This window comes from Pelodiscus sinensis, chromosome 4 (genome assembly GCF_052426305.1).
Source record: "Pelodiscus sinensis isolate ZL-2025 chromosome 4, ASM5242630v1, whole genome shotgun sequence".
NCBI classification, from domain to species: domain Eukaryota; kingdom Metazoa; phylum Chordata; order Testudines; family Trionychidae; genus Pelodiscus; species Pelodiscus sinensis.
Genome location: NC_143055.1, coordinates 91,372,343 through 91,400,101, shown reverse-complemented (window position 1 = coordinate 91,400,101; position 27,759 = coordinate 91,372,343). Strand labels below are relative to the sequence as shown.

The 27,759-nt window shown below is 40.4% G+C and overlaps 1 protein-coding gene across 1 annotated transcript in view; it reads left to right on the top strand.

Annotated features, from left to right (window-relative positions):
* SLC7A11 (solute carrier family 7 member 11) overlaps nucleotides 1–27,759 on the top strand; it is an 86,936-nt gene that overhangs the window by 10,147 nt on the left and 49,030 nt on the right. The window contains exons 4-6 of the mRNA XM_006124420.5: nucleotides 8,280–8,405; nucleotides 13,712–13,811; nucleotides 17,178–17,222. Of these exons, the coding sequence (XP_006124482.1) occupies nucleotides 8,280–8,405; nucleotides 13,712–13,811; nucleotides 17,178–17,222 (271 nt within the window). The remainder of the gene's footprint in view (nucleotides 1–8,279; nucleotides 8,406–13,711; nucleotides 13,812–17,177; nucleotides 17,223–27,759) is intronic.

Sequence of the window (27,759 nt, the reverse complement as noted above, 5' to 3'; positions counted from 1 at the left end):
AGGAAGCCCGGCAGCCGCATATCTGCACAGCAAGAGGGGCTGCAGAGCAAGCAGGGGAGCCTGCCTGGGGCTCGCTGATGCCTCCGCAAGCTGGATCTGGTGGCTTGGCAGGCCAGATCTGGCCCGTGAGCCATATTTTGCTGATGCCTGAATTACATAAAATGGAGCATCTCCAAGGGGAAATTGAGTGAGCTCCACCCCAAAATACCCAGTAGCCTGAGAGTCAGGGCAGGGCAGGGACTTGAAGCCACAACAGAGTTTTCTGGGGGAGGGTCTCTCAAAGATCATTTTTCATGGTGAAAAAGTTTGGGACTAAATTGAAGCTTTCAATATGGAACAGGACATTTTTTAAAATCTCAAAGTTTTCTGGGGAGAGGAAAAGGATTTCCTGCCCAGGTCTAGCTTGTATTTCAGTAAGCTATGAACTTAGCCATCTCCTATCAGAGTGTGTTTGGAGTTCAGCGCAGATATAACACTGACACCCGCAATAGAAACAGCCCCTTCTAGTCTTTTTATTCCACCTTGTTATTCAACTGGCATATAGGTACCACCTATGTTCGCGTGCTCACTACTGATGGAATGAGAATGGCAGTGTTTTTAATTTGGGCAGCACATATATTAGAAACAACATAAAAGGGATGAAAAAGGAGTGAAGACAAAACAGTCTAAGTCACACAGGAAGAAAGTTTTGTTTTGTGTAAGTAATTACAGCCAATGACTTTCTCTTATTTAGGGAGATAGATTCGGGTTGACCTTGAACTTCCAATCTCAGGTGTAAAGAAACAAGTTATTTGTAGAAGTTCTTTTCCTCCAGGAGTATTTTAAAAAAATCAATATGTGACCACATTTCTTTCTATTTTAATTATGCGGAAGCCATATGAGTAATTGAATTAAGAGCTTGAGTTTTTGAGGTTAATTAGTTTTTTTTATAGTTACATCTGCCTAAAGTATTTCAGGAAAAGATAAGAGTAAAGCAGATGTTCAAGAACTTCAAGGTCACTGAGACAGAAGGAACATTGTGGGGTGACTTCATTAAAGTGTTTTGTTAAGGGCATGTAACTCACAAAAAGTGAACAATTTAAACTAGTATTTTTATTACTTTTAATTTAATTGAAAATCTCTGTGATAAGCCAGGATTTCACAAAATAATTAAGCAAAGAAGCAGTGTGGCGGGAGGGAGGAGTTATCCTGAAATAATGATGCCCTGAGGGGAATTTGGAGTCAACAGCAAATTGTTGCTATGGTGACTGAAAGAGAGTTTTGCAGAGCAGGTAGGATCAGTTACTGTCTCACTGAAACTAGAGATTCCTGTAGAAAGTCTTGTAAATGTGACCAACAAGATGTCAAGGGAAATGCTGTTGTTTGGAGTTTAGTGTTTATTTTTCTGTAACGATGTAGCATTTTGCTTATTGTAGCAGATTAATGCACATATACTCAGGGATCTGAAAGTCTGACTGTTACTCTTATACAGACATAATTATCTAAAGTATTTAATGATTAGTAGTAGTAGCATGGTTGTATACAAAGTCACCTGTCCAGATCAGAGACTATTTCTATTCAAGGGTTTGATATAATCTAAGTCAAACTGCAAGTTAGCTACCCTATCTCTTGTCCTACTTATCCACTTCTCTGTCACTTTTCTCCATTGGCTACCATGGCTGATTATGCAGAGTGATAAGACTGTTCTTTAAAGATCTCTGGCTCACCCAGGTTATCTTTAGCACTTGATATGGGAATAAAATATTTGGAAGCATGATTGCACTGTGCATTTTGGTAATAAGGGAGATTTTGTTCTGTAGGCTTACCGCCTTACCCTTTGATCTTCTCCCTGTGCTAGATTTACCAGATAAAAAGGGTTGGGCTGGATTAATATTTGGATGGGAAGATTCCCAGAAAAATTCACAGTCATGTTAATGATTCAGATGGTGATATTTAGAGTGGCATTAAAACTGTGTCCTATATTGTGTTAGGGGGCACCATGCTGCTGCAGTTGCCATATTTCAGATAAGAGCTAAAACTGAGCTCCTGGACAGTGTCCCTCATTACTTAATTATTTATTATTTTATAGCACTGTAGAACATGTTAGATACAAAATTCCCTCCCCTTCCCCCGGCAATCATACCAAACCATAGCAATTTAGGGCAGACTGAATGCATATGGCTTGTATCTACACCAAGTAGCGCCATCTACTGCCCACAATTGCCTGGCCTCCATGCCCAGAGCCAGCCTGAGGATTTTAGTGAGGGTTTGTGAGAGAATTCTTTGTGACTACACCCGAAGCTTAAATGATTCATTATACATAAAAATGCTTGTATGGAGGATAATCTTCAGATTCTTCCCTCTGCCCCAGGCTCTGGCTACAGAAGAGGAACCTAGCTGCTTCTTCCTTTCAAACTTAACAATCATTTGATGTCAGTTTGTGCTTTCCAAGTTGATCTTTGCAAGGCAGAGGGCTAAAAACATACTTTTTTTTCTTAAATGAAAGCTGAGCATCGCCTTCACATTTGCAATTTCTCCAAATCCCTTCACTACAGAGTTTGCAGGGCCAAACGGCCTATATTTCATGTAATTTCAACTCTAGGACAGAGAGAGTGAATGCTATTTACACACAGAGCATAGCAGTGTTTGAGTGTGTAAATATGCATTCTTGGGGTTAAATTAATTATATAAGTATATTGAATTGTGTTATTACTGTGTAACCTGAGCATATACACACTATAAACTGAGCCAGTTCTATTCACTTTATTTGTGCTCCACATCAAATGAGAAGGTAAACAGGTTTCAACTGTACGAAGCTATCATCTGAGAATGGATCAGCTGTTCATGTATGATTTAAGAGGTTTTAACTTGTTCATGTGTAGTTGAGGGCTACCCTGAGTATTTGGCTCACATTTCCTTTGTCTTTGATTTCTGCTCCAGGATCAAATAATCCAAATATAAACTCCTTCCTAAACACAAGCCATATTGTTCTGGGAAAGAATGGTGAGCACAGCTGTGTGGAACTACCAAGATTTCCTGAAAACAAACAAACAAAAAAACCTGACACTTTTTTGTTCGTGATCAGTTCATGATGGGGTGTCTCTATAAGGCGCTGGCATCCTGTGAACCTCCATGCCACAATTCATAGTCATTATGGCAAATGACAGTAGGATCTAAGGGTGTGTCTAGACTACCTAGTTTTGTCGACAAAAGTGGACTTTTGTCGACAAAACTATACCAGCGTCTACACTACCACTGAGTTCTATTGACATAACGTCGACAGAACTCAGCAGTTTTGTCGACGCTGGTATAACTCATTTTACGAGGCATAACACCTTCTGTCGACAGAACTCTGTCGACAGAAGGTGTTATTGCCTGTAACATTGCGTCCAGACTACGGAGTTCTGTCGACAAAGCAGCTTGCTTTGTCGACAGAACTCAATGTGTCTGGACGCTCTTTGTCGACAGATGTTTTGTCGACAGTATCTGTCGACAAAACTTCCGTCGACAAAACGCGGTAGTCTAGACGTAACCTAGGTGTGGATGCAAACCACTCGGATGCTACCTAGGGACTCTTGATCTGGTACACAGCTCCTAGCTTGATAATTGGCACCGTTGTTATAGCCTCTTCCATATCCTGCTCAGGTCTTCCCCCATAGCTTCTATTTACCGCTATCTGCTCCCTCCTCTAAAATCACACGGCCATTATAAGCCACAAGTGCAAATACTGCAGGTAGACACACTTGTCCTAGCTTTGCTAGACCTTGTGTGCTAAACATGACAGTGTGGACATTGGACAGAAGGTTGGGCTAGTCAAAGAACTTAAGACTCAGGGGTCAGGTGGATATGGGTGGTCCCAATTCCCTCCTGGCCTCAGTGACCCACTGCCAGTCTTCATCTAGCCCCTACCACTAGGGAAAACTGCAGCCTGAATTGGCCACTCATCATTAGAAAGGGGGTGTGGACCTGCTGCCTTTGCCTGCCCTTGCTGGTTCTCTGCAGCCTTAGTATACTCAGGCCTTGCTTCAGGCCCTGCAGAACTGGGAGCTTGCATGGCCAGAGACTTCCCAGCTCTGCCTGCCTTTCCCCAGTCCTGCTCTAACTACCGTCCCAGTATTCTCAGGCCCTGCAGCCTGGGAGTGAGGTCTTGCCAGAGCTCCCTAGCTCTGACTGCCTCTTCCCAGCACTGCCCTGTCTCAGGAAGCCTCTAGTTTCCCTGGTCCCTTCTGCTCTCCAGCCAGAGCAAGAGTGTGTTTGTCTCCACACTGCCAGGAGCCTTTATTTATACAGCCCTCAGCTGGGTCCTATTTGGCTCATACTAGACACAGTTGCTGGCTCCACAGTTCCAGCCATCTCCCAGGGCTGGGTTTTAACCCTTAAAGGGCCAGTGCAGAACAGATGCCCCATCACACCTCCTATGAATTTATGGCTTGTGATTTGTGCATGAGCTAAACCAATAGGTATGTCTAAACGGCAATAAAAAAGCTGAGGCCCCTAGTCTTAGACCTTTGGTCAGTTGACATGTGTTCACAGGCTCAGGTCAGAGGGCAATAAAATTACAATATTTTGTATTCAGCTTAGGGTTGCCAGATGGTTTGAACAAAAATACCGGACACACTTGTCATTACATCACAATCTACGTTACACCTTATTTAGAAAATACCGGACATTTATATTTTCTCAGTTATATTTTCTCAATTTGTTTCCCAAACAGAAAGCTCAAATACTGGACTGTCTGGTTCAAAACCGGACACTTGGCAACCCTATTCAGGCTTGCACTGAAGTCCAGCTTCAGAAACCTTCCTTGCTGGAGACCTCTGCGGTGAATGTCTGAACTGCAACATTTTATCTCTATGGATTTGTGTGAGCCCAAATCACATGACTTGGGTTTAGGGGAGCCGACTAGACCCCTAGGAAAGCTGTATGTAGGGGTGGCGGCTCTGTGCTTACAGAAAGGATGGGGCTTTGGGCAGAAGGAGCCCCCCCCATCTGTTCTTAGTGCTGCCCGGAGCACACCACGTAGCACTCCACCAACAATGTAGAGCTGTGGTGTGACGGACCGGGCCGGGTCTGGGCACCACTAAGGGCATCTACTGAGGGCAAATTGCTCAAAACCAGGGCTACTTACAACCCTCGTCTGGAGACCTTTCCCAAATAGACCACAAACCAATCACACAGAGCGCTTCAGCTTCCAATCGAGCCAGCAGGAAACCTCAAGAGCAAAACCCCTCAGACAGCCCAGCTTTCCCTGTGCCACAGTCAGCCTGGGCCTACACACAGGTGAGAGGTTATAGAACCCAATCTCACCTACCCCAAACAGATCCTCCTGATCCCAAAGAACCACCCACAGATCTCTGGTCAATTTATACCTTAGATTTTACCCACAAGATCACTCTGGGCCAATCCTTTAGAATCTAAAATCTAAAGGTTTATTAATAAAAGAAAGAAAAGGTTGAGAGTAAGATTGTTAAGGAGAATACATTACATATATCAATCACCGAGTTCTTGATGCAGGCTCTTAGCAGAGATGTTACAAACTGCTAGCTTAGAAGTCTTTGTTGTATATCCTATGTCAGGATGGGTCAGTAGTCCTTCCCGGCTCTCTGTCCCTAGCAAGGCTGCATCCGGAAGCAGGAGCAAGACTGAAGACAAGACCACCTCATGGCATTTTATATTCATTCCTGGTGTCTCCCATGCTGGAGCTGGTCACATGGTCAAGTGACCTATCTGTGTTTCACATACCAGCAGCCATTATGTCCTGGCTGGTTTGTAGGTTTCCAGCTGCATTCCTCAGGTGTGTATTGGCCGCTCTGAGAGCCATTGTCCTAGAGCCATACTAATTAGAATAGTCATTCACTGGACATTCCTTCCTCATGACAGACAGTCCAGGCCCATTGTTCTCTGCCTGACATCGAGCATTCACAGTACCAGCACAGAGTCCATATTCATAACTTCACATACAGACATCACACAAGTACATGAGTAGCATACATAGAATCAGTAGAGCATAAGCTTTTGTTTGACACCTCACATGGTTCACTTTGTACCGAATTTGGGGCAAATCCCCCTCCCCACCCGTGGTCGCAGCAGTAATCTGCTGCTCACTTTAGAATCCAATAATGTGACATGTGGGCATGCTGCTTTTGCTCTAAATTACTGGACCCTGGGGCATTTGATCGCTCCACCCTCCGCCCCCATTGGTAGGCCTGCCTGGGTTTACCATGGGTCTTTTCTTGCAGTGTAGACATAATCTGTATGAACACCTCTAGTTCTTGTTACTTGTTTACCAGATGTTAAAAATCTGATGCACATATAAGAAAATTGATCACTTTACTAAAAAACGGTGAGTACCGAACAGTTTTCTTTGAGGCAAAGTTGCTCATGTTGCTTACTACGTTCTGAGTTGTGTAACTGAATGTTCCTGGCATGGAACATGAACTTTGCATAAGCTGAATGTAAGTTTTAAAATGCTGGGCTGAAAATTTCATCTTATATTTGTATTGTGCCCCCTGCCTGTGCTTTGTCTTGAACAAGAGCCACAATACAACTCTAAGCTGAAATGTCTAGAAAATTTGAAATGAGCCACTGAATAGCTACTGATGTTGGATTTTCATAGTGTAGGTAATCAGTTGTTTAAAGTATATTTTGCTTACTTTTCAATAAATATTTAAGGGTAGCTTCAAAAACTTACACTGTAAAAATGTATATGATCAACAAACAAGTGAGTCCGACATATGTAAGCATTTAGGGCCTGATTCAGAACTAGTGTTACCTTGCTTTAGAACTAGAGGAACTTTTAACACTTAAATCAACTGAGGTAATATCAATGTCAGGTATCACTGAGGGGGATCAGACTCCCAGCATATTATATGTATTGCCAGATCCAAGTATGCATGTAGAAATTAAGTATTCTGAACTATAAGGAAATTTGCAAAAGTCAGACAATTTAGTTTTTGTTGTAGCCCAAATGATACTGTCGCAGTTCTGAAGTACAGTAAAACCTTGGTCTGTTTTGCTGGTTAAGCATCATCTGTAGTCCTAGACCTAACTTGTAAAGACACTTGATGAAACAGCAATTCTAGGCACTGGAGAGTCTGTGCAGGGCCAGACCTGCAATACCTGCACTGACATTTGCTAAGCTCCAAGCTTCAGCCTCTGAATGGGCACTCCTGAGTTGTGATTTTATAAGTCCATTGGTGTGTGAGATAGCCAGTAATCCAGATAAACCAGTGCTCCTAAGGCTTTGAAGTAAGGAAGGATTCTTATGTTAAGCTTATTCAATTAGTCCCTCTAGATGGAAACAGAGAGAGAATCAATTGATGGGCTTTAACTATCACATTCACCCTTTCCTCCAGCAAGGGATTAAAAAACGTATTCTTCTTTTGACTAGCCATAAGTTTTTGTGCTCTATATAATTATTCATTTACTAATACAGCTTTATCTCCTCTTTTCCTACAGGCATATCATTACATAGAATAATTGTGATAAAATTAGATGCTTCGTTATTCATCTTCTGTGTTAGTCAGTGTTAAAAGGAAAATGTGCTTGCCCTAATGGTTAGGGTACATAATTTGGGGGTGAGGATGCAAGAATATTTCCTTCTTCTGTCTTTGAATATGAGCTTGACACAGGCCCAAACTGAGCAGTGGAGGATTGCAACGCCTCTATGGATATAGCTACATTAACAGTCCGAGAATGCCCAAAGTTGGCTGGGAGGTTCCTTGCATCATGCTCCCTTTGTGCCTGGTGCAACAGGGTCCTAAAAGAGGATTAATAATGAGAAGAAGAGTAAGTGGAAATAAAGCCAGAGATGTAGCTACAGACACATTTATGCAGGGACTAAGTGAGTCTGAGCAGCTTTATTTTTATTACTAATTATTATTTTAAAAATGCAAATCTACAACCAAACCAACATTAATACTGAGATCCAGAGTGCTGGGCTGTGCAATTTATTTTTTTTGTTTTAAATCAAAAAGTGTTGTATCAGCCCACTTATTACCAACAGTTAACAATTCTGACATGGAAAGAGTGATAAGCTATAATTTGAGATGGAAAGCCAGGCAGATAATGGAGAGATTGATGGTAGGAGCAGTGGGACAGAAAGATGGATTCAGCTGAGGCATTTAGCGTAGAATGAGGAGAGGGCAGGTGAGGAGAAAAGAGGTAAAAAGTTATTAGGATGTCTCCATTTTTATTCATGTATAAGCACCCATTGTTCATCATTGTTCCATTTCTAATGTATGGTACTGTCGATGGGATGAACACTTTTGTTTAACTTTTCCTCTCGTCTTCTCTCGCAGCAGTGGTAATGGTCCTGAATAGCATGAGTGTCAGCTGGAGTGCTCGCATCCAGATTATCCTTACCTTTTGCAAGCTCGTAGCAATTTTGATAATTATAGTCCCTGGAGTTATGCAGCTAATTAAAGGTATGAACTGAAAAGTAAATGCTTTTTAAATGATTTTTCTCTCCTTTCCTCCACCCTCACTGCCACCAAATAGTGCTTATACCAGCAAAAACTCTTAATTAGTCTCTGCTTGTTTAACATGAGCGCTGCACTGACATGCAATTGACTGGAAATGGATCTACACTGGGATGAACTGGTGTTTGCAGCAGCATGCCAAGGGGGGAATTGAGTCTGAATTCACCTTTTTGCAATGAAGAAGCACAGAATTACTCCTTATCTAAGCTGTTATTTGGAGAAGGGACAGAATCTAAGCTGTTATTTGGAGAAGGGACAGAATCAGTTTTATGGCATATGGGCATGTCCTGTTCCTATAAATGTTTTAATAAGTTGGACGTTAGGAATAATCTGGCAAAGATATTTTTTAAACTGCATTCACACTTAGCCCTATTTACTATTAAACACATTGTAAATTAGTCACAGGAATGTTCACAGTTCAGAATTCTCACACCATTATGAGCATGTGAAAAAATGGGTTATAATGGAAACCATTTTTGCTCGTAGTGAGGCTCACAAATGCTAAATTACTTGTGGTAAAATATTGAGGTGATCATTCTTTGTGTGTGCCTGGGAGAATGATGTTGTTCCTGACATTGGCTTTTGCAGATATTGTTTAAACTAACAGACCTGCCCATTTGCATTTGATGCTCATGTTGTACATACACATTTTACTGAGTCCAAGTGAAAGAATAAAATACAGTATAAAACCAAGATAGCAACGCTAATACAAACCCAGTGAAGGAAGTCTGAAGAGTTCAGAAGTCTCTCCATACTGATGTTTAAATTTCAGTGTAGCAAAGCATAAAAAGTCATTCAGAGTAAGGGAGATAAGAAGAGGTTCTGATTTTAATAAGCACATTGTAAGATCTTACCTGGCAAGTGTTACATAGTGCTATCAGCTTAGGAGGCTACTTTTACATCATTCCACATAGCCTCAACAACAATGTCTCTAACAAAGATGTCATGGCACCTCATGTATTCTCTTATGGCTAGATAAGCCAATTTGTGAGGAGTAACATCATGAGCACATGTCATCTAGGAATGCTGCAGAAAGACTTGGCATGATGCTTGGCTTTTTTTTTTCAATCAGCTTTTCACATCTGTCTTACTCGAAGTTTTTTGATTCAAGGAACCATTGTTTGAGATATTACAGTGGAGATATGTTTAGTAATTGACAGTCTTTAGTTTTGTACCAGGAATGCTGATGTTTGGCTCAGCAGTAGTGGTTGGTGGGATGGTTGGAAGAGGAATTCAATTTTTTTTCAGGCTGATCGTGAATTCAAACCATTTTGGGGCTTCTGAGAACCTCTCAAGGATGAGCCGTAAGTCAGTTTCATTGTGACTAAGTAAAGCAAAAACATCTGCAAAGAGAGCTTCACCAATGATTGCCTCAAAGTGATATAGTAGAGTTCTCCATCAGCAATGTACTTTACTTTTTTGACAGCATCTATATTTGCATAAATCAAAGAAGAGACCACAGAGGACCGGTGTCAGGATACAGCCTTGTTTCACCCTGTTAGCTATGGACAAGGGATTAGAGCGGTCACCATCTGAGAGTTCTTGATTAGATCTTTCTTCATGGAATTAGCATGCAATGCTAATTCATTGGGCAGTTGAACTTTTCTAAAACTTTCCAGAGGCCATTTCTGTTCACAGTGTCAAACGCTATTTTTAGATCAATGAAGACAACATGTAGTTCCATGTTTGTTCAATGCTTGTTTCCTGACTGCCTCACAATAAATACCATCACTGTGCTGCACCAGTCCAATCTAAATCTTGATTCAATTTCTGTTAGAAGCTTCTCTGACACTGTTTCACCAGCTGCAAGTATGAGGTGATGATGCACTGCTATCATATTTTCCTCTACATTTTCCCTTAGTTTTTCTTGATGAAGTGGATATTTCAACTTTGCTGTGTTCGATTGTGGTTTAATCTATTCAGCATCATTTCAATGCAGAGCAACAAAGTGGAAATTACAAATGGCTCTGCTCGTTTTGTGGTCAGTTCAGCAGTTTGCGCCTCACATTGCTCTGGAGGTCTTGAGACCACTGAGACCTCTGCCATGTAATGACATACTCAATCAGGTGCTTGCATCTTGTGTGTATCAACAAAATTTCATATTCATCAGCTTGCCTGAAGATTCTGTGAGTGATAACGATCTCATGCTCAGCACCCTTGCTGAGTAGCAGACCATTCCTGTTATTTTTTCTGTCTTTTCCAACTATGGCATTAAAGCCTCCCAGAAGTATGAGTTTGTCTTCATGGAGTATACATTGGGTTATATCATCCAAATCAGAGTAGAACTGTTCTTTTAACTATTCATGGCTGCAGCACAACAAGGGTATGTCTAGACTGCATCCCTCTGTTGGCAGAGGGATGCAGATTAGGCAGGTCGACATTGCAAATAAGGCAGGGATTTAAATATCCTGCGCCTAATTTGCATAAAAATGGCCACTGCGTTTTGCTGACTCAGCACTTTGTTGGCAAAAAGCGGCAGTCTAGAGGGGGATCTGTCGAGAAAGAAAGACTTTTTCGACAGATTCCTTTAAGGAGGAATAAGGGATCTGTTGAAAAAGGCTTTCTTTCTCGACAGATTCCCCCTCTAGGCTGCTGCTTTTTGCCGACAAAGTGCTGAGTCGGCAAAATGCAGCAGCCATTTTAATGCAAATTAGGCACAGGATATTTAAATCCCTGCCTCGTTTACAATGTCAACCTGCCTAATCTGCATCCCTCTACTGACAGAGGGATGCAGTCTAGACATACCCCAAGAGTCACAGTATCATGAATTTCCAATGGAAAATTGTGGAGTAATTAGGTGTTCATTTTTGCCTACAGGCAAGCATTTTCAGTGATTTCAGGAGGCTGTATTTAATGGCAAAACCAGTAACACCAATTGTGTCTTTCTCTCCTGGTTTCCTTTGCAAAAAAAGTTACAGCCACCTGTAGTTCATTACGGAGCCTTTATCTTCAAGACTGGTTTTGCTTTTACTTCAAGCTGTGGTATTGTTGTATCTAGCAGGTTTTTTGCAATTAATACTGTACATCTTTCAGATCTTGATGTGCTATCTCTGTCCAGTAGGCTTGTATGTTCCATGTCACCACAAAAAAGAGCTCTTGTTTTACAGAAATTGCTGAACATCCTTGCTGCTCAGGATTCAAGGTTGAACAACCAAAGTCCTGATCACCTTGGCACAGATTTGTAATTGTATCTCCAAGTGTTCAACTACACCTGACATTTCACCATTCACACATCACTGACTTGCTTTCTTAATGATATGCGAATGCCTGTGAATGAGGGTTGCGTGTGAAAATGTTATTTACAGCTACTCTCAGCTGTACCTGACAGAGCATTAAAGGATCTTATAAAGAACATCTAGTGTGTATAAGGAAGCTCTGTACCAGTTCATATCTGCTACAGGAACATGACAAGTGAGGAATTTGAAATGAACAAAGACTGAGTGAAAACTGAGTAAGGAGTTATAGATTTGATCCTGCACAGGCTTACAACTTCTCAGAAAATCGAGCACAAAATAATGCTAGAGCAGATTTACAAGCCACACTGAACCCAGTAACCTTATAGCAGAGAATGAGAGTAACTTTGCTTGAGGATCAATGCAAAGTACACACTTAACGTTTGTTGTTAGTTACAGCATACATTTGTAGTGCCAGTTTCCCCAGCAGATTCTGTAACTCCTGTGCAGAGAGGACAGACAGATCTATAACCAAGCTTTTCTTTCTATGTGGAAACCTTTTGTTGCAGCTTCCAAATGCGAATGTTTGTGAACTGGAGTGCAGCAAAACCCTGGCTTCCTGAGATATGAATGTACATGTGCCTACAGGGTAGAACTTGTTTTGCCAGTTCACACCTCTCCCCCATTATCTTTTAAAAATTTGCTGCAGTGCATTCAGAACAATCTGTACCGGAAATTGAGTAGGGATTTTTTTTTAGAACAATCTGCAAAAAACATGGGCACAAGTGTTATTATGATATCTCTGGAGCCACCCCCGGGTACTATTTTCAATATGTTTACCCGCAAGTGTTTGAATTGATAGCAGTATAATTCTTGCTTAGCATAATGTGACTCATGGTCATGAATGTTATATGGTAGAAAACTACTGGATGCTAATAGCTTAAATGTTGGACAGATTTTAGCTATCAATTCAGGGTTAGCTTTATTTTTTAATGCTGTTTATAAGTGAAAAACTGGCAGTGTTCTTTCTTATTTAAAGTGTAAAGTATAATTATGGAGAATAATTAGGAAAAATTAAGAGTGTGATTATGTTCTCATGTACGTTGGTGTAAAATCAGCAATAGTTCCACTAAAGTCATTGGAGTTGCACAGCAGTTGTCTACACTCAGAATCAAGATGAAGAAAGAAAATAGAATAAATACAGAAGTTCAAATTCTGATGTTACATGGCTGTAGGCATCTCCCATTGAAGCTCCTGAAAGCCTCTTGTGGTCAGTGGGAGAATTTGGCCTAAAAGGTCTGAGCCAGACTTTTCAAATCCAGATTTGGAAACTTCTCTTTCCCTAAGTGTCAGATCTGGGGGTTTGGTTAACTTTTCCATTTCTGGTAGTGATACAGCAATACATTGCTTCTCATGTATCACTTGGTTCACAAACCTTTTTTGGGGGGGCAGGGCAGAGGAGGTTGGTAGTTAATGTGAAAAATATGTAAACTGATTGACACATTTAAAATGTGCTTTAATAATTTAATGCTGATAGCTGCATATTTAGTCATTTATGTGATAAATTTTCAACTTTTCTGCTTGCAAATTGCCAATTGGATTTTCTCAAATTTCTTTATTTGAAATAATCCACCAAATAATTTCTCAAGAAGATTCTTTGGCTGTAGCTTACTGGTATCATGTACAATCTGTACTAGCTGGATATATAAAACATACACTCTGTTCCTGTTACTTGATTAGAAGAGATTAGCTGTCTCCACAAATAGCCAGTAAAATCTGAATAAAATTGGCAACTCTTTTCCTAGAGTGGAAAGTGAATGCAATCAGGGCACAAATTCAGTGCCAGATTGTAAACCCTTATTCACATTGAGGAGGGGTTCCTCTCTCAAACAGCCCTATTAAACTCAATGGCAGAATCTGAAGTTAAACTAGCTGGATGAGTCACTTCTTCATGATGTGAATTGTTTCTTATGAAGAGGGAAAGGTAGAGAAGAAGGTCAGAAGGGAGTAGTCATGGGTAAAAATATTTTTAAAAATTGTCTAGTGAGTGTTTCAGTATCATTTCTATTTGTATTGCAGGAGAAACACAGCACTTTAAAGATGCATTTGCAGGAAATGATGCCAGTGTTATGGGATTACCTCTTGCTTTTTATTCAGGAATGTATGCCTATTCAGGCTGGTAAGTAGTCCAAAGATGTCTATTTGTGTTATAGAGTTTGTGCTGTAACCAAGCCATATATTCAGGTATAAAAAGTGACTGACTTGCTCTACATTTGGTTTCAAATTGCTTTGTGCATTAAAGGACAGATTCTGTTGGTCTTACATATGTTCAGTAGTTACTCTTTGAGTAGCTCCATTGAGGAATGAATGTATTAAGGTGGATAAACATGGAAGAATCTGGCTCAAAGTAATTACTGACTTATATTTTTGGCCTCAGGCTAGAACTGAAATGAATAAAGAGGAACATATTTGAATTCTCTGAATCTATTTTTTCTAAAAAGCCAAGCATAATTTTTTCCCTTTTTTAAATATATGGATAATTGCATGCACAAATACTGTTTTATATGGAGAGTTAAGCAATTTGTAAGAGGAATTGTATTTCATGTAAATCTCAGTCTCCACTTTATGAACACGTAGCCCAAAAGACAAGTAAAAATTGAGTGCTTGGAAGGGCATATTAATAACTTTAGCTGAGCCACAAAGTAATGATATAAAACCACTTTGCACTTGCTGACTAGCATCTTATACCTTGTCAAAGGGAGTAAAGTAGTCCCCACTATAAGTCACCCTGGTAAACATCCATTCCACACTAAAGTCATTGATGCTTGTAGGAACTGATGCATTATAAGTCCTCTCATTCTCCCCCTTCCCTCCCCCCCACAAAAGCACAAATGGAAGTCAGCTGTGGGGAAAAAATCCCCACTTTAAGCTGTTTTGCTATAAGTCCAAGTTTTTTGGGAACATATCTTGAACTTGTAACGAGGATGGCCTGTATTCAGAGGCAAGGTATTAGAATATGATCCAAAGTATCTTGCTCAGAACATTGCTCCAAGTGCTGTCTCTCTGCCTGTCACTAACTATGCTATTGTAGGCTGGAAACAGGTTGGTATTTCTACTTGCTTCCTTACAATTTATTTATGCCCTATAGGTGCTCTGCATTGCCAATATACAGTGCAGATGGAGTTTTAAAACGACTGTAATGCACAAACAGGGTTTATTTTGAGACAACTCTGTTTGTAAGCCTTCTTCCTCCTTATCCTGCACATGCTGCTCGCAGGCACTAAAGCACTTACACAGAGGATGAGACCTGAATGAGAAGTGTTTTTTCTTTTTGGAGGTCCAGAGGGGTGGCAATGGGTAGAGTCAGGTATTTGAATTTTCTGTCAGCCTGTAGCTCCCCTTTTGTATACGGGCATTACAAACATGCACAGTGAATTACCAAACAAAACTTGTACATTAAATTGTATGTAATCCACCCTAGACTATTCATAAGCCTTTGAATGCTAAAGGTTCAGAAAATAGAGCAGACATTTTGAAAGCCAAAAAGAATCATCTTGATTATATGAAATCTCTCCCTCTCTTCTCCTCCCTCATCCACTTCCTCTCTCTCATTTATCTGTGAAATGGACACTAGATTAAAATACTTCCCTTCATTATCTTTTTTGTTTTATTGCCACTTACTCCTGTTTGGACATTACTCACCCTGAAAATGGTAAAATAGAAGTTTTAAAAATAGTGATTTCATACCTGTTAGTCCTAGTTGCTTCGCTTTCCCAACCAAAACATTGAGCTTCTCAAAACTTACATTTGAACTAATAGTAGTAACTTTTTGCCTTTTGCTTTCCTAACTACCAACTTTTAATCCTAGATCCTTGATCTTATTTACCATTTACAAAATTAATAATCAGAAACAGATTTAACTCTTGGCACTATTTCTTTCCAAGCTACCTCTCTCTTTGTCACTGGTTTAGACTGATTGCTTTACAGGGGTTGGGAGCCACTGATGCTCAGAAAAATCAGTTGGGGGCCACACACGAATAAAAAGGAAAAAAAACCTCACCTCACAGATGTGGCTTTCAGCCCCACATGCTGGGGGAGGCGCCAAGACCCAGAGCTAACCCTGAAAACTGGATTAACTCTTCCTGGGGCTCAGAGCTAGTAGATTTGGTGGAGTCCCCTAAACTCTCTGGTGGGGGCTAAAAATAAGGGGTTCATTGTGTGGGAGGTGGATGGTGCCTGCAGGGAGCACTTCCTCCCTCCAACCAGGCAAAGCCTATGGGTCCAATCTAGCCTGCAGCTTGCTTTGATCAGGCCTTCCCACCTCCCAGTGGTGGGAGCCAGCCAGAGCTGAGCCTCACGGGCTATAGGTTCCCCACCCCTGCTTTAGCAGAACAGACAAGAACAATATGGTATGTCACACAATAGCCTTTCTATGTTAACAACATGTGGCTAAATAAATCCAATAAAATAACTATGAAGAGGCAGGGCAAAATTTGCTGTTGTGACCCAATTATTGGCAGTATTTAATACACACACTAATAGGCAGTAAAAAAAGAAGAAAGAAGGGTGTTTAATTGGCTATGTCTGGGGTTTCATCCAACATTGACCAGATGCAGAATATTCTGTATGTAAGTGGTGGGTGAAAAGTGGCAAGCAGGACAAAGAATAGAGGAAGCAAGTAAACACAACTTTGCGTTATTGAGAGGACTGATGCCTGGTCACCAAATTATTTGTCTAGTAGCTGGAGTGGAATTGAAGACATGAGCACATAGCTACATTTATTAGGCAGGAGCCAATATCCTTACTTTGCTCCTCCCTCCCTTTTTTTACTCTGCACACTCGCAAGTTACTCAAGAAGTTTGAGACTTGCTACTGCTCAGTATGTAGGACTATGCCTCCTGCATAGACTTATGTATGCAGATGCACAGCCTTGTCTGGCTTTTACAGTGGAGTGCAACCACCTAAGTGCAACCAAGTCAGTGCCATGACTTGCAGGATTAATGACCTTGATTGCTAGCTATATGATATTAACTGCTTCCAGTTAACAACTTCCATTATTGGCTAATATCCGAGATAGATTCTTTAAAGTTGTTCCTGTTTGGTTGCTGCTCCAAAGTCCCAGACAAGGTCATTGATGTAGTCTCTACAAGACATTCTGTCAGATTCAAGCTTAAGGCCAGGGCCTTAGACTGAAATTTGTGTGGCTTGAAGGGGAATTTTCGCAGTACTTTTTTCAGCTTATGAGCTTGGGGGAAAAAAACCGTAAGTGCAATGTCATTCCATGTTGGTGTTGTGTAGTGTTTTGTCTAGTGTCCTGTTTTCCTTGATAACTAGCAAACCAACTTTTCTTCCAAAATGGAGGGGAAACAGAAGGATAAGGAGGTGTGATTTCCTTACTCAGTATAATTGCCAATGTAGCTCAGTAAAGAACCTGTGATAAGAACAGGTCTGTACCATGAATTGAGAACATCTACATGACTATTGGAAAACTAATCTAGGGTGAAAATGCACTACAGTTTTGTAATAGTTTTCTCTCCTATTCTAGGTTTTACCTCAATTTTGTTACTGAAGAAGTGGAAAATCCTGAAAAGTAGGTATCTTATTTTCCCCTTAACCCTTTTTAAAATGAACATTACATTAAAATGATGTAGAAAAACCCACTGGAAATGCTGCATGCTGATCAAGTTGCTTTTTTCCAATTTTTTTTATCTGTTTGAACTGCTGTTGCTTGTAGATTTGCGCATTCTGGCCTGTAGTGACCTCACTGTGAATTCTGCTTTCATATGCACAGAAAGCAGAAAACTAACTAGATCTCCAGAATTCTGAATGGGGCCATCAGGATATGACTAACTACCAATCCTTTCATTCAGTGTCCTGTTGGAGAGAGTCAGGCCCAAGAATGAATGCTCCATTGTGTGGCAAGTTTGCTGTTTAGCTATTGATCTAAACAACAAATTCAACAAAAGAATAACTTGATTTAACCACACAACATATATCTTCACAACAAGTGGCAGCCTGTGGAAGCTAATCTTAAAGTTCAGGTCTATGGATTTGGGCTCTCAGGGCTCATGCTAAGGTGGTACAAATAACTATGTAGAGCATGGGTTCCCAAACTGTGTGTGTGTGTGTATGTGTGAAGAAATTCCATGGGGGGGCGGGAGGTGACCCAGCCCCCCACCTCCCTGTTAACCCCCCCCCCACCCCCCCGTTTTGATTCTTTTTTTTGGTTTTTCGGACCTGGTCAGTTCCTTTTTTAAAAAAAAAAAAAAATTTTTGCTCAACAAGTTTTGCTGCTAACGCGGGGAAGAGGGGGGTGACGGTTTCTCCAAAATCAAAAAGGGGTTTGATGCTGAAAAGTTTGGGAACCACTGATGTAGACATTTAGTCTTCTGTTGGAGCTGCAATGTCTCTTGAGCTGTTTTTAACACTGGAGTGCGAGCCCACACGTCTGATTTTACAGACCCAGAATCTGAGACTCATAGCTACAGGCTGTATAAATGTTTTCCACAGTGTAACGCAACAATCAAAGTGACACAGTCTTGGTCTTTTACAACCAACATGGGCTTGTAGCTCTGGTCACCTGTAAAAAAAAAAAACTGACAAGATTTCCTTTTGACTCTTCTGAGCTGTCTGCCCCTAATAATTGCAAATGAATATGCTCCCTAAAGGAAACAAATGACTAGATTCTGGAAACAACTCATTTGGCTTCTGAGCTGTGAAATTCTGTCTTAAAGATGGTAAAATGTACACCGCTGATGTGGGGGTATGTGCGTGCACACACATACATGTGCATCAGAACAGTACAACTGCAGGAGAAAGAAGGGGAAAGGAACCTATTTCTAGCTGTTTGTTTTTGGTTTTGTTGTTTTTTATTAGTGTTGTTGCTTATATTCAAGTGTGTGAAATGCTGCAGTAAGTCCTGGGGGAATTGGTTAGGGCAGCCTGCAGGTGAATTGGTCAAGGATTTATGAATAGAATTATTCCTCTCCTCTCTATAAGTTACATGGCTAGTCTACTATATTTTTGAGAGAGTTTGTGCATCTCTGTCTGTCTGTCTCTCCTTCCATCTGTGAATGTTCAGAGAGCTCCTTCTCAATGATAAGTGCAAGGGCCACCAAATTTGGCATGCAGTTTCACTTCATCATAGCTTAAAGCAAGGTCAAGGTTTGGTTGTGCCAGGACAATGGGACGTGTCTGGAATGTGGTTGTTTCTCTTCAAACTGAAAAGGAGGGACAGTTAGGATATGTCTAGACTCAGGGTCGGACGGAGGCACGGGTGAGCCAAGCAGCTGCTCAGGGTGCCAACCAATGAGGAGCGCCTAATGGCAGCTGTAAGGGGCGTGTGGCGTCCCTTACAGCTGCCATCAGAGCTGTGCGCCTGGCTTCCACAGCGCAGGCCCCGCGGCGCCAGCCAGCAGCATCCTTCCCTCCATAGCTGCGGGGCCCTCTGGGGGTCGGGCCCGCGCCCCACAGGTGGGCCTGCGCATGCGCCCTGTGCCCTAGGGAGGCACCATGCTCTCGGGCCCAGGGCACCAAAAGGGCTCAGGCCGGCCTTGTCTAGACTACGTGGCTCCGTTAACGGAGCCATGTAGATGAGTTTACTAGACATAGGGAAATGAAGCGGTGATTTAAATAATCACCGCTTCATTTACATCAAAATGGCCGCCGTACTGAGCCGATCAGCTGTTTGGTAGCACAGCGCGGTAGTCTGGACGCGCTGTGGTTGACTAGAGAAGCCTTTATCGACTGCCCGGGTATGCCTTGTGAAATTATTTAAATCGCCGCTTCATTTCCCGATGTCTAGTAAACACATCTACATGGCTCCATCGACGGAGCCATGTAGTCTAGACATACCTTTATACTCCACAATGACCACAGACAGGGCAGCAAGCAGATGCAGAATAGCTGCCGGACAGGTAGTGCGGCCCTGCTGTCCCAGCTAGCCCAGGGGAGAGGTCTCTGTTGCCCCAACAGCCCTGGTAAATCATGGAGTGGCCACTGGCCAGGCACCACCACACCTGCCACCCTAGCTGGGCCTGGGGAGCAACTGCTGATTAGGCAGCATGACCTTGGTTTTGACCCGAAGAGCAGCTGCTCGCTGCCCCACCCCCTGCCCTGAGTACCTAATCCCCTGTCCTAACTCCCACCTCCTTCCTTAATCCCCCCTCACACTGCCTCACTCCCCAACACTGACTCCTGCACCACCCCACACCTCCTTGCCGTCAGCTCCTGTACCCCAAGTCTCTGCCCTGACTCCTGCACCTCCCACACCCTCAGCCCCCTGACTTGAATAACTCAAGCAACACCAGGTAAATCTTCTAGTATCAATATACATGAGTGTTTTTTTTTTACACATGCACATGTGTATGCACGCAGAAAACCAAAGCCAGACTTTTCACATAGTTAAATCTTTCTGAAAACTTGCACACTGAAGTAATTACGGAACATTACTGATGATTTTTGTTATGGATAATTTTGGGACAATCTTTCTTCTGTTTAGGTCAACAAAATTTTTTGTCTGCCATTCACTTAGATGAGTGTAAGGGACATATATATATATATTTTTACTGACCATAAAGGACATAGTTTTTTTCTTTAAAAGTACAATTACATATAATATTACATCCCACAGAATATACACATAGTGGACTAGATTCTCATCTGCATGCAGATCTTCTCAGTACCAGTGAGGGGAAGTCTGAAGAGTAAAGGTGGCATTAAGCCTGCCCTGGGTACAGCTCTTCTGTTATGGGAACATCCACTCAGAGATTCTCCATCGCTAAGGGGAATCCTTAGAGAGCTGGTTAAGATGGCATCATGGCTGCTTTGCATGGCTGGAACAGACCAAAGAATTGTGGACATCTGTATTGTTTCAGAATTCTCATAGCCCAGCAGCTGATTCGATGCATTCCCTCAGAAGAAGCCTTTACTGTTCATCTGAGGGCACATTCTCCAGATGCATATCAAAGTACATAACAAAAGGATCAGGGTTTCCAATACATTATTTAATAACTATCAAAACATAGTTGGACTAAACCAATTATTATGTGTGCTGTGCTGAATGAAGCCGTTTAGATTGCATTAATCAGTCCTGAAACAGAAGCAATTAAACAGTGGATTTTTGTATTCATTTGCCGCATGAAGGCTGTATTGTAAAGATGCACCTTTCTGTTAAGCATATTAAAAGGGCTTCTGCATTATAGCAGGTAGAATTTTCTCCAGAAATAGGGAAGGATACCACTGCCCATCTGTGGCAACAAAAATTGAAGATAGCTTTGACTAATTCTAATAGGAGCTGATCTAATTGCCACTGAAATAATTGGAGTGTTTCCATTGACTTTGAGTCTCAGGCCCCTAAACATCAGCTGGTGACAGGTACTTATCAGGTCATGCTGTTATGTATAAATTCTTTGAGATGTGATGCTGACATTGCTTAGAAACCTTTCTATCAGTGTTATGTTAAGGATCACATGGCAGTATTGAAGGGGTATTATCTGGTGGGATATAAACAAAAGCGAGGCATGTTGTCTTGAGCAGGTTAAGATTAGTAACTCCTCCAGGCATATCATTTGTAAAATTTTTGTAAATGGCTGTAGATGCAAATTACTTCAGGAGCACAGAAGTTTGTGGTGATTCCTTCTGTGAAGGGATGTGCCAAGGTAAATGTTTACTTCAGAATCAGTCACAATTGTATATCTCCAGGTGTGGCGCAGCATGTAAAAAAACCTGGCAGCTAGTGAATGATAGTTTATTTTTAAACTTTGTCAGCCAACCTCCTGCCAACCTGTAATAAAATATGTCTAAAAAAATGTGTGTGGAGAATGTAACTAATTATATCACTGGGTATATGGAGATGTTAGAGTAAATATAGACCTTGCAAACAGGGTTCCCTCTAAAATTTTCCATCTATGAGTGCAGTGAGTTTTGTCTTGTGCACCAATATTGAAGTCATGTGCTTGTTCAGATGTGTCACCATGGCACCCAAGTTATTAACAACTATCAAATATATATATATATATATATATATATATATATATATATATATATATATATATATATATATATATATATATTAAAGTTATGGAAGACAGAATACTAAAACAAGGGATAATTAACAAGGCGTGTGACTTTAAATGTTTATTTAATATGTAGTGCAATAAAAAGAAAATCAATACTGCAGAGTTTTCAGTATGTTAGATTAGTTTCAAGATGGACGCACGGTCTACAATTCCATAGAAGTCATGGGAGTCCAAGAATAAGTACACTGCGGCACTGCTCTAGTTTTCATCCAGAATGAAATGGAGCTTTAAAGGGGGGTGGGGGGGGCACCTCGCAGCCATTTCATTGGCTCTAAGCAAGATAAGGTGTCCCCTACCTACATTAGGAATAAGACCTAAGTAGTTAAGTGAGATCACTGCATTTAGGGTACCTGTGTGCCACTGGATTGTAAATGGTTCTATGGCACAAGAGAATCAATTATTCATAATGTTATCTGTATTGTGAAGCTTCTAAGGATACACAGACACTATCAAATAATAAACAATATTTGTAAATGTTGTTTTACAAACAATAACCCATATTGAGTAACTTTGGAGAATCTCTTTATACATAGTGGAATGCTAGTAAGAGAATATCAGAGTGGTCATGATGTTTAAATAGTTGGTATGCCAGAATGTAATCATTTGAATTACATATCTTGGAATGCAGGCACACTACAACCTCACTTATTTTAAAATACTGTGAATTCTAAACACACTCTCATTTTACATTCATTTTTTTCTCAGTTTCAGAAAAAAACCCTACATTTTCTTTCCCCTTTATCTAGTTTAAAACAAACCCAGTAAAACCCAGATATCTTCCTGTTTAGAGACAGAAATGAATGAATTGCTCACCTTAGAGGGAATACTGCTCACAACAACTGTCCACATTTAGGTGTGTCTAGACGACATCCCTTTTCTCGAAAAAGGGATGTAAATTAGACACTTTGAAATTGCAAATGAAGCCGGGATTTAAATTTCCCGTGCTTCATTTGCATAATGGCAGACATGATTTTTTTTTGACACAGGGCTTTTCGATAGAAAAATGGCAGTTTAGATGTAAACCTCATTTTTTGAGGAGTACGGGATCTTTTGAAAAAGGGTTTTATTTTCAAAAGATCCCCATCTAAACTGCCATTTTTCTATCAAAAAGCCCAGTGTCGAAAAAAACCGCAGCTGCCAGTTTGCAAATGAAGTGCGGGAAATTTAAATCCCAGCTTCATTTGCAATTTCAAAGTGTCTAATTTACAGAGAAAAGGGATGTAGTCAGACATACCCTTAGTGCATAGTTCACTTTTCACCAGTTCACTTTCCGATCCCTCTCCATACAAGCATTATGTAGTGAGTGGAAGGAACCAGTACTTTAGAGCCTATGCTAAGTGCAAGGAACTGCAGACACCTGTGAATTCCCTTCTAGATTGCGAACTCTTCAGGAAAAAGACTAACTTGTCATCTGTCAGGTACAGGAACAAGAATATTATTGGGGTGTACCAAATATATTAGAAAATTGTATGTAATAATTAACAAATGATTCCAAAAACTGCCAGCCCACAACTCTACTGGCTGGAAACTCTGTGGCAGACCATCTGCAATTGGTTGTGCTTGGTTAGGCCTGTTGCACCCACACAAACCTCCTTAAAGTCAGCAGGAATTTGCCCATGGCACAGTTATCTGCCCTCAGGCAACAAATGCAGGATCAGGGCCTTAAAAAGCTTAAATCCTCTGAGCCTGAGGCACTCAGATATCAAGTTGTAAAAGAAACCTTAGACAGACATAAGTGATAGAGAATACAGAGATACTGAACAGGAGGGGGGAAAATGTACCTGAATCTATAAAAGAGACAGTGAAAAGGAAAAGCAACATGCTGTAGGTGGGGAGCTGCTGTGGCTGGGTCTTCTACACTGTGGCCAGGGCACGGTGGGCTGCTGGGTAACTGCTTACCTGGTAAGCATCACCTTAGTGGGTGATGCTTACCAGATAACTGGCTGTCAAGGCTGTTCCTCACTCTGGCACTCCAAGTGCAGAAGGTGGGGCCCTGCAAGAGACCTTAAAAATACTTTGCCTCTATAGGCTTCTGTTTACAAGCTCCCCAAATCTTCACAGATTCCCTGGCCTTGGGAGGTAGCTGCCACCACTGAGTGAATCAAAAACCCTGCCAACATCATCTAGCTACCTGAGTTTAACCCTTTAGTCACAGAATGCTGGCCAGCATGCCTCCTAACCATCATACTGGGTAACTGATTAACCCTTTACATCCCTAATATAAATCTCTTAGTTTTGTTCTGAAAAGTGCATTAATTTGTCACAATTTAAAGATTTAAGGGTAGGTGTTTTTTTTTAATTTTTTTGCTGAAACTCTCTTAATTATTTTATTCTCAGTCCTGGAGTTTCATTCTTTATTTCTTGTAAGCACAAGTATAAAAAGTAAAGGCTCTAGTGTACTAATGGGACCCGAAGAAACATGTGGTTAATGTTTCATGGAGCCTCTCTCTGAGGTCACAGTATTCAGCTGCTTAGCTGTGCATTTATAATAACTTGAAATAATGTTGTTAACAAAGAATATTTGGAATTGCAGTGAAATTCATTCTTTTTCTGCAGTGTAAAATTAACTTCTACATATATATGCTACATATATATTCATAATAAAATATTTGAATAATGCTAAAAATAAAACTTCATTAAAAATTGCATTATGCAATCAAGCCGTCTGCAGCTGTGGGCACTTCATTTTTCATACATGATAAGGATCAGGCCTTGTCAGGATTAAAAAACCAGTTAATGACCAGTTTTATCAACCAGTACTCTAAAAGGAAGCAAACTTGTTACTTTAAAAATAGCAGAGGAAGCAGTATCCGGATTAAATTTAGAGGACTGGAAGTTGAGCACATTGAACTTTCAGAATCATCTCATATATGGTCTTTAGAGTTATTCTATGCTGTTGTGCTTATACCTCCTCGTAGACTTTTGGTTAAAATCTTAAATACAGACATCCATCCCTTCATTACTGCTCTTCAGCATGGAAAAGATTTCAGGGTCAGGATCCTAATTAGTAAAGAACCTTTAGGAGCCCTTGGGATGTATTTACATTGGAGTAGTGCCTTGGGGACCCAATCAAGATCAGATCCCTACTGTATCTGGAGATGGTCCTGCTCAGAATCATTGATTGTTTAAAGCTCCAATCCTGCATTTTTATGTATGTAAATGGACTACTGACCCTGCACAGATTACAGTGCAAAATTAGAGTATACATAGTAAAGACAGAAGAGTTATTCCCATTTTACAGATGGGACACTGAGACTCAGTGTCATTAATGACTTGCTCAAGGACAAACACAAAATCTCTGGTGGTGCTGGAAATGAAATCCAGATCTCCTGGGTGACAATCTAGTTTCAACCACAAAACTATCCTTTCTGTCTGGAAACATATATAGTTGTTGTTACCATTGTTATAAATGTTATATTTTAAAAAAAACAAAGTGACTGTAATGGTCTCTAATATTAGCAACATAAAATGATGTAGAAAAGAAGACATTTGTTTAGTGACCTGATGTCTAACAATATGTAATACCTGAAATTGGTAAACATTCTTTGGAAGCATATTTATTGGGAAACAATTATGCTCTAAAATGGCACAATTAGCATTTGTGATTAAATATATTTAGCATTGTTCTTTTTTAAAGGGTCATTTTGCTGCAAATATTCTGTTTCTGTTTGCAAAATAACTTTGGTTCAACATAGGCAATCTATCATTGTTTAAAAAGTTACATAGTGCAAAGAATGTATTATTGAGATGTATAGTGTTTGTAAGCCTGCTCTCAGATTGATAAATCATGTCTTGTGCTGTGGAAAAGCCAAGAAATGAATTGCTTTGCTATGACCTTGGGGTCTGAGATTAGTCAGTTTGTCTATTAGACTTTTCCAGTGTTCTTTTCACTTCATTTATTCCTTCTTTTCTAAGAAGCCAAGAAGCAGTAGACTTATAGCAAGTTACCAAGGCTTGATATCATCAGTCATTTTGGCAAAATTGGGTATCAAAATGCTTTGTATGATTTTGTTTTTATATTGTGTTTAAATAATTTGATTGTCATGTTTAATTACTATATTGTCTGTGTCTAATTTGTATTAATTAATACCTGAATGTCACACTTAGCATCAATCAAAATGGAAAGGGGAAATGCTATAGTGGAAATTGTTTTCCAAAATATCTGAGTATGATGTAGACACAAATGAATGGAAGGCAGGAGGTCTCAAAAATGTGTGAAACTCTAGCACATTTGCAGTTCGTGGTCTTCTTGATGTGTCACAATGTGGTGCACCAAAACGTTAATGTCAATCCATTGCACGTAAATCATGCTTTCACCAACAATTCAATGACCTTGATGGATTGTCTGCATCGGAGGCAAGCCCAGAAGTTCTGGACCTAAAAGCATGAGCTAAAAAAGGCTTTGCAGTAACAGACCCATTAACCTCTCCCTGTGGGGAAACCATGAGAGAGAGAGAGAGACAGAAAGAAAAAGACAGCCACATGGTGTACGTCTGGATTACATTCAGCACCCACCATTACCACTGACTTCACCAAGAATTGTTTATGCCCAGCATTTATGAAAATGAGGTCCCTAAAATGGATTTTTTTTCAGTTTTTAAAACTGTGGCTTTAAGCTCTTTGTTCCTCAATTTGCAGATCTGTGAAACGGAGATAATATCTTACTTTATGAGGTTTTAAAAGACATAAAGCCTGATTTGGAGCCCACTGATTCAATCTCTTACTGTGATTTAGATCTTATGATGAAAATTGAATAGCAGTACAAAGCATTGCATTTATAAAATTGCAGTTACTTTTAGGTTTGTAAAGACTGGCCTTTGACATGTATTCAGATACTTTATTGAGTTTATTCACAAGGATATGTCTCCTCCTTATTCATTTTAAGGTCCTGTTCCTGCAAAGATTGGTGCACAATGACGTAAATTGGAGGATTCATAGTCCATATAGGCACATGTGCAAATCTTTGTACAATTGGGTTCTAGGACTCTAGGGGTGGCTAAAATGGATTGAATTTTCTTTTCCAATAAAATACAGCAGACCTGTTCTCAAGATGCAGTTAGGCAGTTCTATTTTTCCTCTCTTTGGAAGCTTGTACCCAGATTAATGTGTCCTGCCTAAAGGAATACATAGTTGCTGTACCTTGGGATCAAAATCCTTCTTGCATTAGTCTGCTTCAGATATGCATAAAAGATACATTTGGCTCCAAGTCAATTTGTTCATGTACGGCCAAAGTGCAAAATAAGTGATGCAGAAATTATAGGATTATATTGTAATATTTTATCCTCTGGTAATCAAAGGTGACATGTATTAATCTTTCAAATGCTTTGCAAAGCCTATTTGCTGGTGTGAATTTATAAGGTGCCCAGCTACCTTCAAGTAAAATGTGAAGGGCAATTTTGTATTTTCCTTCATTTTTTCTTTATATGCTTTGTGCCTAGCAATGTTTTTGGTTTTGAATCTTTATTGTTGATCTCAGAATCATTGTATGTTTTTTTTAAAACAACTATTTCTAAATGATGTTTTTTGAGAAATTTATATTATTTCTCCTCAAATTTCACTTACAGTCCTAGAATCAATCCTCCATGGTGACTGGGACCTTAAACTCCCATCAATTTCTGTAGACCTGTGAGAGAGAGCTCCTAATTCATGCATGGAAGTACATGGAAAGTCTCCAGTTTCCTTCAGTAGGCTTTGGTTCAGGATCCATAGTCTGCTGCATAACTCAGTTCTTATAGCTCCTTTAAAAGGGCACTACTTTGCTGAAAATGAGAGATGATAATTATTTACTGAGATCAGCTGCCCAAGAGCACAGAACTGAGAGAGAAAAAATTATTGTTCAGGTACTTCCTGCCTTTCTTACTCCAGATGATATTCAGAGGTAGGAGCTACCTAACTTGCTCATGACAGAGTTGGAAGCTGATTCCTACGGAAGCTCAAGGGGTGGTCTACTATTGTCTTTAAGGTTACCATGCTATCTAATGTATGAACATTTCTAGCTAGAAAGAGAATCTGCTGAGCATGGGGAACAAAGCAGATTAATGTAACATG